The sequence below is a fragment of the Chaetodon auriga genome, chromosome 9, assembly GCF_051107435.1.
Source record: "Chaetodon auriga isolate fChaAug3 chromosome 9, fChaAug3.hap1, whole genome shotgun sequence".
Taxonomy (NCBI): domain Eukaryota; kingdom Metazoa; phylum Chordata; class Actinopteri; order Chaetodontiformes; family Chaetodontidae; genus Chaetodon; species Chaetodon auriga.
In genome coordinates, this window is record NC_135082.1 from 15,532,461 (window position 1) to 15,551,465 (window position 19,005).

General features: G+C 40.8%; 1 protein-coding gene across 2 annotated transcripts; it reads left to right on the forward strand.

The window, feature by feature from the left end:
* The first annotated feature begins 1,937 nt into the window (after window positions 1-1,937).
* LOC143325434 (uncharacterized) lies at window positions 1,938-5,502 on the forward strand. 2 transcript variants are annotated; one of them, XM_076738467.1, is made up of 3 exons: window positions 1,949-2,438; window positions 2,922-4,744; window positions 4,865-5,502. In XM_076738467.1, exons 2-3 carry the CDS (start codon window positions 2,922-2,924, stop codon window positions 5,253-5,255), a joined length of 2,214 nt encoding a protein of 737 aa, XP_076594582.1. In that variant the 5' UTR covers window positions 1,949-2,438; the 3' UTR covers window positions 5,256-5,502. The 2 variants fall into 2 exon arrangements, with proteins under 2 accessions (XP_076594581.1, XP_076594582.1); XM_076738466.1 differs by having other exon boundaries at window positions 1,938-4,744.
* The last annotated feature ends 13,503 nt before the right edge of the window (window positions 5,503-19,005 follow it).

Sequence of the window (19,005 nt, forward strand, 5' to 3'; positions counted from 1 at the left end):
ACACACACATACATTTTCAAAGTCTGGCGCACTCATAAGCATCTGCAATTGCGTTTATTTGAAACTCTTTTCAGTACCAGACTACTGCCGCTGCTGCAGTTACATTTCAATGACGGGAATCACATAAGTTTTGTTTACTCGTTAGACCACAGAGACGAATCCTCTGCTGGACTCAGCAGCAAAGACATACAGCGCTGCAACCTTCACTGCATCATTCAAAGACAGTCAAAGAAATGCTTTTCTATTTGTACTCAAACAGCTATTCACATTACAAGGTAACTGCTCCCTAAAATTCTGCTAGAACTCTCCTCCAAGCATATTTGAATAATACAACACAGGAGTGTAATTCTCAGTGTGCGTGTATATATATATACACTGTATATATATATATATGTGTGTGTGTGTGTGTCTAGTTTGTTTTGTTTTTTCTTGTTGTTTCTTCTAATTTTTTTATTCTAATTTTATTCTTGTAAGGGATCAGGGATCTCAGGGATCAATAAAGTAATTCTGATTCTGATTCTGAGTGAGGGAGTAACAACTATAGGAGGCATGGACTCATTACTACATAGCGTGATGCTGAGGGTCAGGGGGGCGACTGACTGACCACCTCTCAGTGTGGGTAGAGTTGGTAGCCAGAGCTAACCTGCCATGAGCGGCTACTGTCAGACTCTGTATCTATGGGGTGGCCTGGGGTGACACTGGCCATCCGTGAAGTCTGATTGCCCCCCCAAGTGCCACCTTAGTATGCTAAATTATGATTGGCTATCTGCCCAGTGAGAGGTGGGTTGACAAGTATTTTTGAATGTGCATTTCTTCTTTTATATGTAGCCTACTTTTGAAGATGCAATTACTTTTTGAGGACTTAAAGAATATAGATTGTGATTGATAGAACTACATGTAGCTGTAATGTGTACATACTTCACCCAAGTCAAAAAAAACTTGCCAGTGCCTTTTAGAAAGTTACAATGTGGGTAGCTGTATTGTAACTGAGAGGCTCTGTGGTGAGTGTGTGTCTGTGTGTGAGTGTCAGTTCATAGCCCTTCTGTTATAGATGACATTACTGTTTGTCAGCCCTAAAAATCTTGTCAAGATCTGGATACATTGCAAATATCAGCAGGCCCCTGAGTTGTGTTTGCTGCTGAGGAATACATCTTGTTCATATATACAGGCATTTATCAGGCTTGCTAATGCTAACACTGCCAGCAGCTGTGGCACTGCAGTTGACATGAGAAATAGACCTCGGCATCTTGCCTATTACATCGGGGTTAGAAAGGGGCCAAAGAGTTCTGCAAAACCAAACTTTCAGATCAAACGAAGAAAGCTAATTTTGAGAAAAATCAACTGTATTACCATTATAAAATAACATGAATCTCTTTGATTAGAACCATCTGGATTATGTGCACAAAGCAAAGAAATAATTTAGAGTGGACTTTCCTTTTAAATATATACGTCATACACCTTTAAGGAAGAAAGGAAGAAAATAACTTTCAAATCTTTAAAATCTTTTCTGTCCTTTTACACATAAGTGATTCAGGATGTGTATGAAATTACATACAAACACATACACACAGATTGTTGACATGCAGACTTTAGCTACACACATATCCCATGCCCTGGGGACTGGCCACTGCAAGAGGAGGGAGTTACAGTAGTTTCTGACGTTCACACACCGTCATCACCACATAGACAATCTGGGATCCTCCAGACTGGATAAAGGAAGGATTTAAGAATGTATGGATAGACATAGAAACTGGAATGAACCTCAGCAAGTATAACACTACACCAGCATTACTGTTACTGAGGATTTATTTGTGTGAATATGCTTTTATCTCTACTAAAGAAGTAACAGAGAAGAAAAGGCAAAAGTGCATGAGAATGACATGCAAATGAAGTCCCTGACAGCAGTCGAACCTGGACATTCGATCAGTATAAGGGTCAAAGACGAGACGCCCTTTTTTTTGAGTACGGACACATAAAAGTACCCCGAGAAGGAGAGGATTACATTTTGGATACATCAGGTGAAAGTACATGGTCCACTTTGTAATGTCAGTAACTTTTGATGAAAAAAAATGAATCTGCATATGTGAAATAAGCTCATAAAGTCCATATTTGTCATTCAGTGTAATGGTACGAACTACAATTTCAATGAAACATGTTTAAATATTCATGTGAAAAAATAAATAAAGTTGTATTGTAACTACCCTGGCATAATTGTACAGGTGTTGGTCTTATCATATTAAAAGCACTTTGCAATACTCCTTCGTTTTGATATTGAAATCATTAGGGGACTTTTGTGCCCACTTCTAAGTTAATTACAGATCATTCAGTGTAATGAGATAAAGCTGGCCTTTTTTAACGACCAATCTAATATATAGTCAGCTGAACACCTGTTCCATCGTTAGAAGGACTCCTGAAGGCTTCGGAGGTGGTAGCAGAAGGTGAGTTTTCCTCTCTAAAATATGTGATATATTCATGTTTTTATGATGTGGTACCAATGGACACAAAATGAAATGTCATTCAGTGAAATGTCAAAAGTCACTTTTATAGTTGAAATTTAATTGAAACAAATGTATTGCAGTATGTGTTGGAAGTAATTGCACTGAACTGTGTAGATCATATGCACTTTTTAATGTAGGTGGCTATGTATTTGCCCATAAAAGATGTAAAATGTATAATAATGTCATTCAGTGCAAGGACAGTGTCATTCTGTGTAATCAGTGCTGTTATAGCTGTAAAACACCAACATCATTTCTGCAGACAAAGTGTTTGTTCCTGGCTTGTTAACTGTCCACACCTGGGCACAAGCTTATTATGGCCATCATTTCCATTACCGATGTTGATATTGTTTTTATGTATGATGTATGCTGTCATTATTGATGATATTATATATTTCTAATGACATTATTTATATATTTTTACAGATGCCTTCCAACAAAGCGGCAGTGGCAAAACACAGGCAAAGAATAAATGCAAACCCAATAGAACGGGAAAAACTACTTGCAAAAAGAAGAGAAAACTATAAGAAGAGAAAAATTGCAGCCTTGGGTGCAAATCCTGACCATCAACCAATCAAGTTTCTGTCAGAGCATGAAGTCATCAAGAAAAGACAACAGTGGCGGGAAAATCAAAGGAAGCACCGGGCAGCTAAACGTGCCAAAAAACTGGACTTCACACCAGACTCCCCTGACATTCCCGTTGAAGAGCTTTCCAGACCTCTTTCCCAGCCAGTGCAGCCAGTGCAACCTACCCAGTCACCTCCTTCGCTACAGCCAGTGCCGTCTATTCAACACTCCATTCCATCACCTAGGTCTTCTATTGCTGGCAAGCCATTGACTACCTCCACTCCAGAGGAAGATGGGGCAAAACAAAAACAAAGATTTGAACGGATGAAGAAAAAGAATGTGGCACTTAGAAGACAAGTGGCATTACTCAAGAAACAGCTTGCCCAACAAAAACACAGATATGAACAAATTAGGATGGTCCTCCACAGGGAGAGAAAGAAGGGGAAAACAGCAATGGAAAGGAAAAAAATGGTGTCACAAACACAAAAAAGGAGTGTTTCAAGGAGAAAGAGTGTGTTTGCTTTTCTTTCCCGTGATGAGAACAGCAGGCTTTTGCCTGGGAAGAAGGACACCATTACAAAGAACAAAATAAAAAGGCAGCGGCGTGTCCTTTCACACACCTTAAAGGATCTACACAGCTCCTTCAATGCAGAGGTGGCCAAGGAAAACACAATGTCCTATAGACAGTTCCTGCGTCTCCGGCCATTTCACATCACTGAGCCTCGAGCCACTGATCGCAACACATGCGCATGCATATATCATGAAAATGTAGGCCTCCTGGTGGAAAGACTGAAACAACGAGGGATACTACGAACATCTAGTGTATCTCACCTTATATCCACAATTGTTTGTGATCCACAAAACAAACAATGCATGTATCGTCTCTGCACAAAATGTAACAACAAGATAGCAGTTGAGGTGTGTGATGATACAGAGGAGATTGTGTGGGAGCAGTTTGTCAAGGAGAAGAAGACTCTAAAAAGTGGGAAAGAAGTCCCACATTACTTGAAAAAAAGAATGCCTGGAACAGTAAAAGACCTGGTCCAACTGTTCAACACCAAAATTGACTTATTGGCAAGACACCAGTTTAACTGGATCAGTCAGGCAGAGAAATGCAGGCAGCTAAAGGACAGCCTATCTGAAGAGGAGGTTGTCGTCCATATGGACTTCTCTGAAAACTATGGGTGCAAACTCAAAACTGAGATCCAGGCCATCAATTTTGGTGCAAATAGACAGCAGGCCACTATACACACATGTGTTGTTTATACAGCCAGTGGCTATCAGTCCTATGCCACCATTTCAGATTGTCTACGGCATGATGAAAAAGCAGTCTGGGCACATCTGAAACCTGTCTTGGATGACATCAGGACTAAGCATGCATCAATCACCACCCTTCATTGCATGAGTGATGGCCCAGTCACCCAGTACCGCAATAAAGGCAACTTTTATCTTCTAAGCAGTTTGCCATTTCTGAATGGATTCAGGAAGGTGACCTGGAACTTCTCAGAAGCCTGCCATGGAAAAGGTGCTCCGGATGGTGTTGGGGGTGCTGTGAAAAGGATGGCTGATGGCCATGTGAAGAAAGGAGGCGACATTCAAACACCCCAAGACCTCTTCACATTCCTTCAGACAACGCCATCCAATGTTCGGTTTTTCTGGGTGACTGAAGAGGATGTGACAAGGTATGATGAAGCAGTGCCTGACCATTTACCAATAGTGAAAGGCACCTTCAGATTACACCAAGTGGAAACGACAGGGGTAGGACAAATTATTCACAGGGAAATCTCTTGCCTTTGCCACAGGAACAATACCCAATGTGCATGCGAGGAGCCAACCCATGTTGACCTAAACCAACTTCCTCCCTTGGAAGAGAATTCTGAAAGAGAAGCTGCTTACAAGAAAACAGATGATATCGAGGACATAAGTGGCAAATTTGTCATTGTAATGTATGAAGACAAGCCCTTTATTGGGCAGGTGGTGCAGGTCGTAGGTCACGAGATGGAAGTCAGTTGCATGCATCAGTGTGCAACAGGAAAGAATGCTTTTGTGTGGCCAGAAAGAGCAGACAAAGTTTTTTATTTCAGATCAGATGTGAAGGCTGTTATATCTGAGCCAGAGCCCTTAACTATGAGGCAGTCCAAACTTGTCAAATCAGACTGGGACAAGTTTACAGCAGCAACACAGTGTGTGTAAGTAATGCTAAGCCATAAATTGTGGCATACCTATATCATTTGAAAATTCCATTATTGTGGAAGATTTAATTTGTATAAATGTAGACTTCAGATTGTTGTAGCCGCCGTCTACAATTTCAAGGTTTTTTTTCACATTTTTTTTACACTGTTATACCCTGCAGCATTTTTGTTAACTTACATGCTCTTAAAAATAATAAATACAATTTTCTTTTCAAAATTGGTCTCTGTCATGTATTTAGGAGAGTGCATATTGTGGTATACTAAGAGTAATAATAACATTGCTGTGATCTGTATCAATTTACATAGCTTCTGATAAAAACACGTCATTTGGTCATTTGGTGTAACCATTGTGGTCCATTGGTGTAATGCCCATATTGGCATAAAAAAATGAAGTGCATGTCTCATAAGTATTGGTTTAGAATAATGCACACTTACACATACCAACACGTGAATTACAATGGATTTTGAATAGATTTTCCTTTCCATTTCCCAACTTTATGTGAGGAAGTGGGCTGAAGTGACTTGTTGGAAGATTAATGACTGTCTCATAATATGGAGACTTAGGACCTATCGCATCATTATACTTCTAATGATCACTCTACATATAGTACTTTAGTAAGTAGTTTGACTTATTTCATTTTTGTGATTGCATACATATTGTTTTGGAAAAAAAAGTTTTATTACACTGAATGACATTTTAAGGGCCACCCTTTAAAAAACAGAGTAAAAGCACATGTTGTACACAATTCACTTCTTAAAAAATATTAAAGTTAAGAACTAGACAGTCCAAGGTACCCAAAAAAGACAAATATTATAGTTGTGCACGAATTTTATTTTTTGGTGCACTGAAAACCTGGTTTCGTCTTTGACCCATAAGCTATGCCCTCTTGCACTCTGGGCCTCCAGATGCCCGTAAATCACTTTTTATTTCTTTCAGGGTCTCTAACATTGATATAAACTGGAATAAAAATGCAAATAAAGATGGGACTAGAGGTGCAAATTCTGTATCATTTTGCTGATTCAATTGTTTTCTTTTCCCTTCAGTTGGATTCAAAGATTCAGTTACCGACAAGGTAGCTTAATTTCTTTCTCAAATGCACATGTGCATCAGAGAGCCAATGCATCATTGTCAATAACACTGCACTGTTTGTTACCACTTTCAGCTAGTTCAAACTGGTTCAGTTCAGTAGAAAAATGGGCCTGTCCAAGCCTTACTTACAAAGCAAGTAGCTCGGGAGCAAATTATCTACAACAGAGTGAACACGTTATCGTTTCTTCCAGTAAGCTTTAACTAGGAAGCAATTCATTGTCTATTGCAGCTGAGATAACAGCAGTGCTCTCAGTCACCAGTGAGGGGACGTCCATCACTAAAAAGCTACTGATTCAACCGCTGATGCTGCCGATTCAGCACAGTCACTTCTGTTTGAGGATCTGTTATAGATTTATTCACAGGGGAACTTTAGGGACTAATCCTCCACTGAGTGAGCATGTGACAGAGAAAGAATGGTGATGGTGAGGGCACCAATGGGGTCATGACACAAAACACTTCTCCTTTAAAACACAACAGTCGTGGTATTGATGGGATTTATTGCTCCTTTTTGTCTTCGCTGTTGACTTATTTGACAAACCTATTGTTTGTGCTGACAGTCAATACATGGAGAATAATACCCAGATCATGCTTTATTTATAGTAACACCCATTTACTGTATTCTCTCCCACTATCTCCACTTTAATCCCTGATTCATGACTTTGGCTCCGAACTTTTATCCATCCAGCTCTCGTAGTTTTCATCCTCCGCATTTCCAGTCATTTGTCTCTCTTCCTGCCACTCATTCAGGCTTCTAATAACATCATTCCACTGGGGAAAGATAAGCATGGCTGTTGTGATAAGGAGCTGGAAGAGGGAACGATGTAATCTGTCTCCATCTCCTCCCACTGTCACAGCAGTTTTGATCCACTAGTGGATACAAACGTCAACTCGATTGATGTGCGGCACAGAGCGGCTGGTATCTCTGATCTACAGAGGATGCGGCGTCTCATCTTCAGATTCTGATGTTATTCCCTCGCTTCCTCTGAGTATTTCTAATAATGAAAGATGAAAGATTTGGAGAGGTGATGGCTGTTGATTTTCAAGTCTTTATGGATTTAACAGGTTAAATGTTTTAGGTTTGGGTCAATCTTTATACTTGAATCAAAGATATAAATTTATTAATTTTGAGTTGATTTTGTATCCTTGGGGCACATGAGACCTAATTCAAATCCATTGGATGGTCTTCACCTTACTTATTATTCCTACAGGCATGTTCAAGACACACTGTTTGCATCCAGTAGCAGGAATGCTTTTCCAGACCTAATTACTTATTGATCTGATAGATTCAGCCACTTTCAAGTATTGATGTGGTCTATCTCAATGCAACACATTGTTTTGTGTGAAACTGCTTATATGATGCACTTTATATGATAAACACACTAAAGCAACATTCTTCAATGAATTCATCGCCATTGTTGTCATTTCTATAGCTTATACAACCAACTAATGATTGTCCTGAGTCTGCTTTCTCAGCCATTGTATTCAGAGACATTACAGCCACTTGCACATGCATGTACATGTGCTTAACAAACAAACAAACCCTATATTACAGGCATTATCATGCTGATCAGTTATGAAACACTTACACTAAGGCAGGCAGACAACATAACATACATACATTGACAATGTTAGGCTGTGAGTGACAGAACATAAATATACAATTAACCAGTGAATTTCTCTGACTGTTAGCCAACGTTAGCAGGACTTACCCTCATCTGACGTTCTCTGACATCGCATTTCTTGGCTTCTTGGCTCTGTCCCATCCATTTAGTCAGCCAACACCTTCCACTCATAACCAATTTATCTTCACTGTAGCAGCAAAACAAGTGACATGAGCCATGCTGATTAAACTGGCCTGGCTAAACACTTTTGGCTCTGACTTGCTGTCGCAGAGACACTGTAGATGGACAGCATGAAACCACAGCAACATCAAGCCAACATTAGCATTATCTTAAAGGCCCTGCACACTTAACACCCACACAGGTGTTTCAATTAGGCATTTGGCTGATTAGGCCTCTTCTCAGGACTGTGTGTACAGGCCGTGCTTAATTGGCAGCTCGCTCATTCACCTATTAACTTTGTTGCAGCTGTTTTTGTTTGTTACACCAGTGTCAGAGCTGGTTTGATAGCCTTTCAATAATTCTGTATTGAATGAACTCATGTACAATCCTGACAAAAAGCTGGATCGAGGGTAAAAAGCACAGTAGGCTACAGAGAATAAGGAAGGAGCTCTGAGAGCTTATGTGACTGACTAGCACTGGCGTCTTCCAGGGTTGCTAGTGTTAGCTCACATGCAAGTAGGGTGGCCTCCATGCCACAAAACTCCAGATGCTTCACTTCAGTTTCACTGTGCTGCTTTCTGGCATGAGTCAGACACACCAGCTGTGTCTCAGTGTTGCATCATTTGACATGTATCATTTGAAGCCCATAACACACACCCAAACAAACAAAAGAGGAAGTCAAGGTACAGTGGCCATGGTGTGCTGCTACTGGGACGAACTTTGATAAAGTTGCTGTTGTGCTGACGTGTTGATGCACATTGTGAATAAAAAATTCATGTGCGGTTTTGCAGGTTTTTACAGATAACATTGAGTGGAGGTGTTTTGACGAACATCCCGTCGGTGTGTCGTGCCTTTTACTGTTAAATTGACTACTTGTTCGATTCAAAGGAAATGTCTACTCTTGTGAATATGTAGCTGTCTAGGTACAATATAAAACAACCAAAGCAATCTCCTGGAAAATAAATAAATCATGTATTTGCAGAATATGCCTGTGCTATCACCAGTCTCCTATTCAAACTTTGACAGCTTTCTTCAACTTTCCTTCAATACCTCTTGATGTTCACTGTTCATTGTCTGTGGGGTTTCCATCTCTAATTCTGGCTTGACTGCTGGCTGGAAAGCTTTCTGCTCACCTGCTTTCCTTTTGGATGACCAGCAGGCACTCTACCACCTGCTTCCATTGCCTCTGATACTGGCCTTATTCATTTATTTGTGGTAGTTGTATTATTTTATTTATTGAGGCCTGAAATTGAAGTGCATTGCCAGATCACAGATTTGATCCCCTGTTCCTGAAATGTGCAGGCAAGTGCCGGCAAATCTTGTCACCAATCTGACGACACCTGCTCCAAAGATAATTGCTTTCAAAGAGGCTGATGTCCTGCTACACTTTCACTCTCCCTCCTTGCCACACACACAGTCTCTCTCTCTCTGCTGCCTGGTTCAATATCACTCAACCACTTCAGCCGAGACACACATTTTCTCTCAACAACTTTGTTCAGTTTCTCTCTCTCTCTCGGTGACTCTGTCACTTGGCTTTTTACATTTTTTGTTCACCTCCATGTCACTTTTTGATCCCTCTCTACACATCTCCTCACTCTCAGACACTCAGACACACGTTTCCATCTCTTTCTCTCCCCCTTCAGTTTCTTCCCATGTTTTAAAACTGATGACACATGCTTGAGACTTTCTTTTTCCTTACCCCCCTTCCCCTCTCCAGTGAAGAATATTACTTGCTGCAGCTTTATGTCACCAAACTTTTTCACAGCAGACATGTTGACTTAATAACATAACTAGAAAAGCTCCACTCTAACTAACACTAATGGGGGCTCAGTTCCATTAAGTGCAACAGTAATGCAGCATGCACGGTGCCAGAATCCTAAACTGGATCACATAAATGTCTCCCTCTGCCATGATATTACCACCTCTGCTCAGCAGGACTTTTCAAATGCTCCACCACGGCACATCAAAACATCACCTCTGGCAAGTGACTGAAGAAACAGGAAAAGTCTTTGGGGAAGTCTCCCGCTGGTCCCAACATGAGCCAGCTCTTTCAAGGTTTTGTGTTTTTTAAGCTCCCTCTGAGTCTTCCTTTTATCCCTCTTTACTCCTGATATAACCAACCATCTTCCTCATTTTTGAAGCATTAATATCAATTTTCACAGGGTGGTTTCTCATCAGTACTGCATTTGTTCTCAGTGGGAGATTTGTTGAAAGCTTTTATTATTTTGACAATGTGAGGAGATAATTACATGTTTTTTTTTTGTTTTTTTTTTCCATTCCAAACCTACCCAGGAAGTTGCATTCCCATAGGGTATTACTACTTTCATCTAAGTTCCAGCAACTGTGTGTACTGTATATTATTATAGCCAAAGTGTATGAATCCAAGCCCAAACAACTATCAACCAAACATGAAAAAGTGACATTGGGGAGCAAGACAAACAAACCAGTTCTTCTAAACTTTTATCGTTTGATGATATGAAAGACCAGTGTTCATAGTCACATCAAGCCAACTCTCTTTTGTGTGTTTCATCCTTTGAAGGGTCCCAGTGTTGGTTAACTCTGTTGAAACTCTGCATTGGCACCCTGACAATCAAGTCATCGACTGGTAGCATACTCTATAAAACATCAATGAGACCACCATTTGGCTCCTGTTTTTATCAAGACACCACTGTTTATTTCAAGACATCTGACAGTGAAGAATCTGAATCCTTCTTCAAGCAGACTGCCTATGTGGGTTTGACCTGTGTCACAGTGTCAAACCCATGGGGCTAACAGACTGATATAGATTTGGGAAATTCGACTTAATTTTCCAAAGTTTTAATGGAACTAAACATGCTTAAACTCAAGTATTTGGACTAGTTTCAAGATGACATATTGGCTATGGAGTCATTGCTGTCTACTCTTTTTGCAGAATTTTTCTTGATACAATCTCGCTAAATTCAGAAGTTTTGGCTTGTTTCTAGCTGGGCTTTTTCTGTCCTTCTTTTTGCTGTGCATTTCTTTGCAACATCTGAAACTACGTCTATGACTCAGTCTTAAGTGTTTTCTACTCATGCTAGCAACTGAATCACTCTTTTGTTGGTGTCTTTGCTCTTCTTTGTTCTGCATCTACCTCCTTTTATCTTGCTGGTTGTCAGATGTCAGTCTGGGAGATGAGAGCTCTGCACTTGTATCTCGATCTAAGAGAACAGGGAATGGTGACTGCACCATGTGATACACACTTCAGATCAGTGACACACACTCATTTATGGGAAAATGCAAAAGAGCATTTGGCGACAGAAAAGGACTTGCACAATAGCTCAGTCGGCAGCCTTTCTTTAATAGTAATACAAACAGTGCGTCAGTGCTACTGTATGCAGTTCTATGTGCTTGTATGTTCTCACACTGGATGACATTGAGACAGAGCATGCTGATCTGTAAACTCCAGAGTAATTAATGAGCCCACTGTGCATCACAGGGACGTGAGAGGGAGGAGAGGAAGAAAGAGGGATGAGAAGAAGGAGGGGCGCCAATGAGAAAGCTGTGTTTAATTAGACTCATACAGAGGACTGGCAAGTCCTGCGGGACTTGCCAGTCCTCCATAAACTCTTACACCAATTACCATTCTGCAGAGCGAAGAACAAGCAAATGGAGAGAGTGAGCAAGAGAACAAGAATAGGATGGTGAAAGGCAAAGTGATTGGCAGGCATTTGGTGTGTCAGTGGCTAAAGCAGGCAAAGTACATACTTGGATCCACAACAACTCAGATTTAAAAGGATTTCACTATATTTTCTCATCACATTTGCAAATTCATATTGCTGTCGCTGTAACTTCTATTTCCTCTGCTGCATTATGTATTGCAAGCATTACAGACAGCATTTATATGGTGATGAGCTAAACAAACACAGTTTAGCAAGAATGAAATAGAAAAGAGCAGCGACCAGCAGGACCCCAGAGAGGAGGAATAAATTCTGCAATGCACACAGTTCCAGTTCCATGTGGTTAGCTGTGAGTTTAGGTCTGTATTGCTCTGATTACCGGCCGGGTGGTGCTCTGCATCCATCTGGCAGACCAGCACACACAGATGGAGGGGGTGTTTCCAAGGGTTCGGGGGCCGTCACTCCTGGATCTGGAGGTCCTGGAGCTTTTTTAAAGGGTGTGAGACTTTGAACTAAAATGGTGACAAAAGTCCTCATCTCTCTCTCACCAGGTTACAATTATTCTCAGCAGTGTGCTTCACTGTCTTAAAAGCAATCTCACTTTCATCTGCAGATGTGCCAGTCAGGTGTGTGTCTGTGCCCATGTCCACAAATCTGTCTTTCTCTGTCTCTAGTACAATTTAGATTTAAGGTTCCATGTGTGAATTTTGCTATTATTTAATACAATAAACCACAGTTGACACAAAGTGTAGCCTCTTTCCAACATCATTGTTATTGTTTGTGCTTGAGGTTCTTGAAAATAACTTAAAACCACATTTACGATAAGCCTCATTTGCACCTTAGGATGCTGGTCACACTGCCATCTTCCTCTCTGTCACAGCATGGATGCAGTCTTTCTATTACGCCTTGTGTCTTCCACAGTTATGGTAAGTCTGACAGACTACCTAATCTCCATTTCAACACAATTCTTGTTCATTCCTTTCTTACCTTTGCAACAATTTCTTACACATTTTCCCTTCACCTCCTACAGATGAGACAAAATAAATAATAAGCAGGAGGAAAAGGAAGAAAAGCAAAAAGGTGGACAAGAATGGCTGGAAATGGAGGAGGGGTGGAGGGAAATGTGGAAGGTAATGGAAGATTAAAGACATGAAATCAGGACTCACCAAAGCAAGGAAGGAGAAGATAGCTGTAAAGACAAAGTGCAGGAAGACAAAGACTAAAGGAGCCGAAACATGAAGGGATGAAAAGGTTAATGGAATGAAGAGAGCACCAGCAAGGCATAAAAGAAGGAACATGTGTGCAGGAGGAAGGAAGGAAGGCAGTGGAGGGGAAATGAAAGAAGTGAGGAATGGGGAAAAGGTGGGAAAAGGAGAAAAAACAGTTTGAGGGTGAGAGAGGACAGAGGAAACAAAGATTAGAAGAAGGAAAAGATGTGGGAAAGATATGGAAATGAAAGGGTGAATTAACCCTCTCTCTCTCTCCAGTTCGGTACTGACAGACTTGTTGTGAACTGCTGCAACAGATTGGCATCACAATCCATCCCCAGGGGAGACAGTGGCCACTCTGCGTGACACAGACACACTATTACTAACACACACACACACACACAGACATATCCATACACCACACACACACACACACACACACAGATGTACGCACAAGAAGTTTGTGAGCACTTGCCCTTTGAAAAGAAAAAGAAGACAGGGATACTGTCGGAGAGCGAGGGCGCAGCAGAGGGTGGAGAGCAGCAGGAAGCGACTGAGAACAGGAGGTGACAGAGGGCGGTTACCTTGGCAACGGGGCCTCTGGTGACAACTGCCTCATCAGTGGGCGGACAGTCAGATACCCAGGGTGATTCCCCAAAGACGTGCGCTCATCTCCCCTGTGGATCACTGCAACTATTTTACATTAACGGCCAAAGTGTGATTGTTCACACAGTTCCTTTTTCAAGAAGTCCTGACAAATGCTGCTGCTGCACTGGAAGCACACTCTGTTTAACAGAGGCGTACATCCAACATAGTGCTCGCTGGCACTGATCTGAACTGGACTTCAGACTCTTTTATTTCACATAAAAGCTAAAGTATGCTGGGAAAGAATAAGTGTTCAATGTTAAATTCTTTTATTTCACACTTGATACGAGTAATTCAAATTCAATTTGATGGACAAACTGAGACGCTTCGTAAAGTGAGCTCATCAAAACTGACAAGCATTGCCAAAAACATTCAATCTTTTCTTAGAGTAAAAAATAATCACAGCCATTAAGTTTATTGCACTTTGTTGGAAAGATGAGTCGATATCCCGTATTCAAAAGAAAATGTTATTTCTATTTTATGGAAAACCCTCAATGAATTGTATAAAGATCCCCTGTTAAATTTCATGGAAAAACCTGAAACAACCTAACTGATCTGATGAGAGAATGTGGTAATATGTTGTTTTTCATATGAGTGGAGACACATTCCTGCTTGTTTGACACAGTGGCGGCCATTTTTCCTTGTAATGTCAAACTCTCACATTTCCCAGGGTACAATCCACTACTAATCACACAATCTCCTAAGCAGGAATCAATGGGTCAGTAGAGACCAGTGATTGGTGGAAACCAGGAAATTTGTCTGCTCTGGGGAGTAAAACAAGGAAGGATTATTATTAGCTGACAGTGTAGACAAATAAAGCAATACTTGCTTATATTCACTGCCAAAAACTAAATAAGTCATGTTTCCCATAGATGTGACAGTAAGGAATTTGATCGTGTAAGCCCATGAGGGATTTCATTTGGTAAATGGAGGTCCTGGTCATGACAAAGCATGCTGTACTGGCCAGGCTTGTGGCTGTGATAACTATTTTCCTTGACAGGGAGGGTAGAGCAGAGGTCACAGCTTTGAGTGACAGACAATTTGCCAAATAATCAACCAGATCCCCCTACTGACAGGGTTAATGCTGCGTTATCATGGAATGCTTATCATCTATGATGGAAGAACAAATGCGATGTTTCCCGTGAGTGTGTAAGTGTGTGTGCATACAGGAAAGGTGTATGACTGCGAGAAAAAAGACACTAGAAGCTTTTTGTGTATACGTACAACATATGTGCATACCAACTAAAATCAGATGAGGTACAGATACATTTTCTTTGTTTTGCTTTTATCAAAATGTAATCTCAGTCCAAAATGCTCAACACAAGCATCCTATTGGCGATTTCTTTCCTCCACTAACAGATAATATCCTCTCCTTTCAGTCTACCTCCATCTTCCTCTTTCTCCATTTCCTCTTCTCCGCAGTCATTATGTCTCTGGCATTCACAGACTGCCATTAGACCAAGGAGATATCTGATAGCAGATGTATTGCCACAGAGCACACACACACACACACACACACACACACACACACACACACACACACACACACACATACACACAATACAGACACATACTGAGCACCACATATTGCAGTTTCACGTACAGTATGACCATCACCAATTAGGTGGTCGATTTCAGATGTCAAACTCACTCATCATTCTGCGCTGCTGCCGGCCCTGCTGCTACCTGTGAATGTCATGCTTATTAGTCTCACTTTTGTAAAGCTTGTTGCAGGATGACATGCATCCCGCTTTCCAAACTTTCACTTACATCCACAAGTGATCCACCCAATCAAAAGGAGGACGAGCTGCTGCCCTCGCTGCTCCTGTCTGGTGCAAATCAAATGTCTGACTCTGTGTGCCTGAAGTGTTACAGCCCGGAAAGGTTGAGCTGTGAGATCTGTTGCAATTTTTATGGTCTTTGTCACGCCTTAATACAGCTCCTATTTTTCTAAACAAGAGTTTTTTTTTTTGTCACATCTGAATCACATCATTACTTTTTGAGCAAGAAGGAAACTTCATTCTCCCATCTTTGTCTCTACAGCATTTCACTTGAACTAAGTATTAATATTTAATACACTCACTCTTGTTGCAATATTGCAATCTATGTTTTTACACCCAAACTTGATTTGTGGAACCAAATAATGGTTTGGCTGAACTTCTAACTCGTGTATTAAATCCTATAGTTTGTCTAAAATTCTCAAAGAGGCATATTTCGGACAAGACATAGACTGCGTATCTTTACTGGCAACAAGTACTGAATACTATCTGGATGTAGTCAAGTCTTTACAGAAGCCACTGGCTTTGATGGATCATATACTGTACTTTTACATATGGGTTGTTGGTGGTGACAAATTACAATAGTTTGACATATTTGGGAAATATGCTTGTTTGCTTTGTTGAGCCTGCTGAGTTATATGAGGATATCCATACCACTCATATGTCTGCAAGCTAAATATAAAGCTAGAGTCAGCGGCCATTAGCTTAGCTTAGCATAAAGAATGAAAGCAGGGGGAAACAGGTAGCTTTCCTACGGAGCAATCATGACCGTACTATCATGTTCATGTTTAGTAGGGAAAACGTTTGTCATGTTCACCACTTTAGTTTAGCATGCTAAAGCTTATTAGCATTAAGCACAAAGTTGAGCTGAGACTGCTGTCCATTGGACAATATACAATTTTGATGTGATGATGACACTACATGAAACGTCAGAGGGGCAAAGAGACTGCAATTCGTCCTCTGGGGATCATGATGATGTGTATTTCACAGCAATCGATCAAAAATTGAAGATAAGAAGTTAAGATATTTCAATAAAAATTAGAAAAAAAGCCAACCTCCACATGATCAACAAAATCAATTGGATAAATTGGGAACCATGAATATCTACACCAAATTTTGTCCCAGTCCATCTGGAAGATGTTGACATAATTGACAGGAAAAGTGAAAACTCTGAAGGCAGTCCATCCAGCAGTTGCTGACAGGACTGACTGACCATCCAACATCGTCACCTGTGATAGCAGCCCTAACCCCCGTAGCTCCACTGCATGCATGCTGCTATCAGACTACCAGCACATTTAAAAGTCACTAATTAATACTCCAGATACAGCTGTGACCGCGAGGTTGCCACGCAACCGGCGAAAGTGCATTCTGCAGATAAGTAGTCCTCCTCATAATCCTCCTAAAACACAACTTGTCCAGGCAGATCTTCTACTTTCTACTTATTTAACAGTTGATTTTATTTGTTATGTTACAGGGTAAATGTCTTCATATGAAACGTAGTATTATCTCATAAAATGTGATCATCCAAGTCCAGCCTGCCACACAACGCCCACAATGTAAAACTAAAACTGCTTTTACACTTTGGTTTTTGTATGGAATTAGCAAGAGAGATACAAGTTGTTAATTACTGAGCTTTAAAGGGGCTGGTAGACAGATTTGTTTTGACTTGACAGAGCCAGGATAGATATTTCCTCCCGTTTCCAGTTTTCATGCTACACTAAGCTAATTGTTTGCTGGCTGTAACTCCATATTTAGTTTACAGACGTGATTGGTATCAGTCATCTCATCTAAGAAGTGTTTTCCCCAGACTGTTAGCTATTCCTTTTTGTTTCTGTCAATAAAAACAGTGCTCAAGTTCATTTGACATGATTGCTCAACCATTACACAGCATCTAGTTCTATTTATGCTTGACTAAAGGTGCTGAATCATGCTGATTAGAATCTGCTGTTTACTTCTGCTGCAGGTGGAATGAATGCTGGTATACACAAGATTCATGAAAAGAGTGGCTCTCCACCTCTACGCACAGTTTGGCTGATGCTTGCCGAACACATTGAAAGGTGTCCTACAGAGACCACAGTGGATCCACAAGTAGGAAGTTTTACATTTTGCTGTGATGTCTCCATTCACGCGGACTGGGATATTGGATGCTCAACTCGTCCACATACTGCACTGTGGTTGGTATCTGATCTCTCCCTGTTCTTGCTTTTGCTGGCATGCAATTTCTTCTTCGCAGGGCACCAAAAAAATCTGCATATAAACCAGTAAAATAATACATTGAGTTATCAGTGAGAAAGCAGGCATGAAGATGTGTCTACAGTCTTATCAACTGTCATTACAGTAATTCTGAGATTAAACTGTGCATTGAAATCTGTCAGTTTTACAAATATTGTAATACTTTTCATCTCTCTCCTGCCCATTACCCAGTGACACACTCCAGCTCCCTGTCATCTACAATTTTAAGTCTGAACCATGTGCTGCAGTATATTATACAGTATGTGCTACAGTACATTATACATAACCAATACTCACAGCCCCCCAGGCACAGATTACATGTGGTACATTACACTCACATGCATCCTAATGAGTGATCCTGGAAAGGGGGGAATGTGAGCTGATGAGCTGTCAGATTAAGGATTACCAAGGAGCACCATTAAAACTCACAGCAACACTGTTCCACTTTCTGCTCCCCCATCATCTTTTTGCCAGACCTGTCAGAGAGATGGAGAGACTATCAAGAGTGTTAGAGGGTGGGCAAAATGGGCTGGAAAGCAAGAGGAGAGGGATGAAGTGTTGGCAAAGTAAGAACTAGACAATTACAAGGAGGAGGCAGGGAGAGGAAAGTGAACTGACAGTAGAGCAGAAGGTGGGAAGTGGAGAAGGATGCCTGATAACTGGCACGTTATCAGGCTTGATTTATGGAGGTGTGTAAGCTATTCAACAATTAACGGTCTAACACATCAGCATCCTCCATCATACTGAGTGGGAGAGCTCACTGCTGGCACATTTCAACACTGCACTCTACAGGCTGGAGCTGGAATTTCAATTCTCTGAAAAAAAGAAAAAGAAGAAGTGAGCTGGAATAGAAATGGTAAACACAGGCTGATATTAGGAGGTCTTGAGCATTAGTCGTTTCAAACGCATGAGACTTTTTTTATTATTATCACTCTGTAACAGCCAAATGAAGCATCTGGTAGAAAAGCTTAAAACCTGAAAGCAATAAGAAGCTGCTCTTAAAGCAACGGTGTTTTTAGTCAATTATTTCCATTCATGGACAATTTTGTCAAAATGCAGCACCAGAGCTACTTATCACTGGCAGCTGTTGTGTCATGGAACAGTTTAGACAGTCACAGCCGGGGTGAAAATGAGATGACATCACAACACAAACTCACACGAAAAGAATCTCACTCAGCCTGTTTGGGCCCAACGATGCAGAAATCAAGAAAACCACATAAGTAAAAAAAAAAAAAAAAAAAAAAGTGAGAGTTCAGTTCCAACCACGGAGAGCACTAGAGAGAGGAGAGGGTGGGCTGCATCCCTCTAACATAATTTCACTACAATGGCTTTCTGACAGTCTGATATTATTACCAGACTCCAAGGACACACTTAATGTT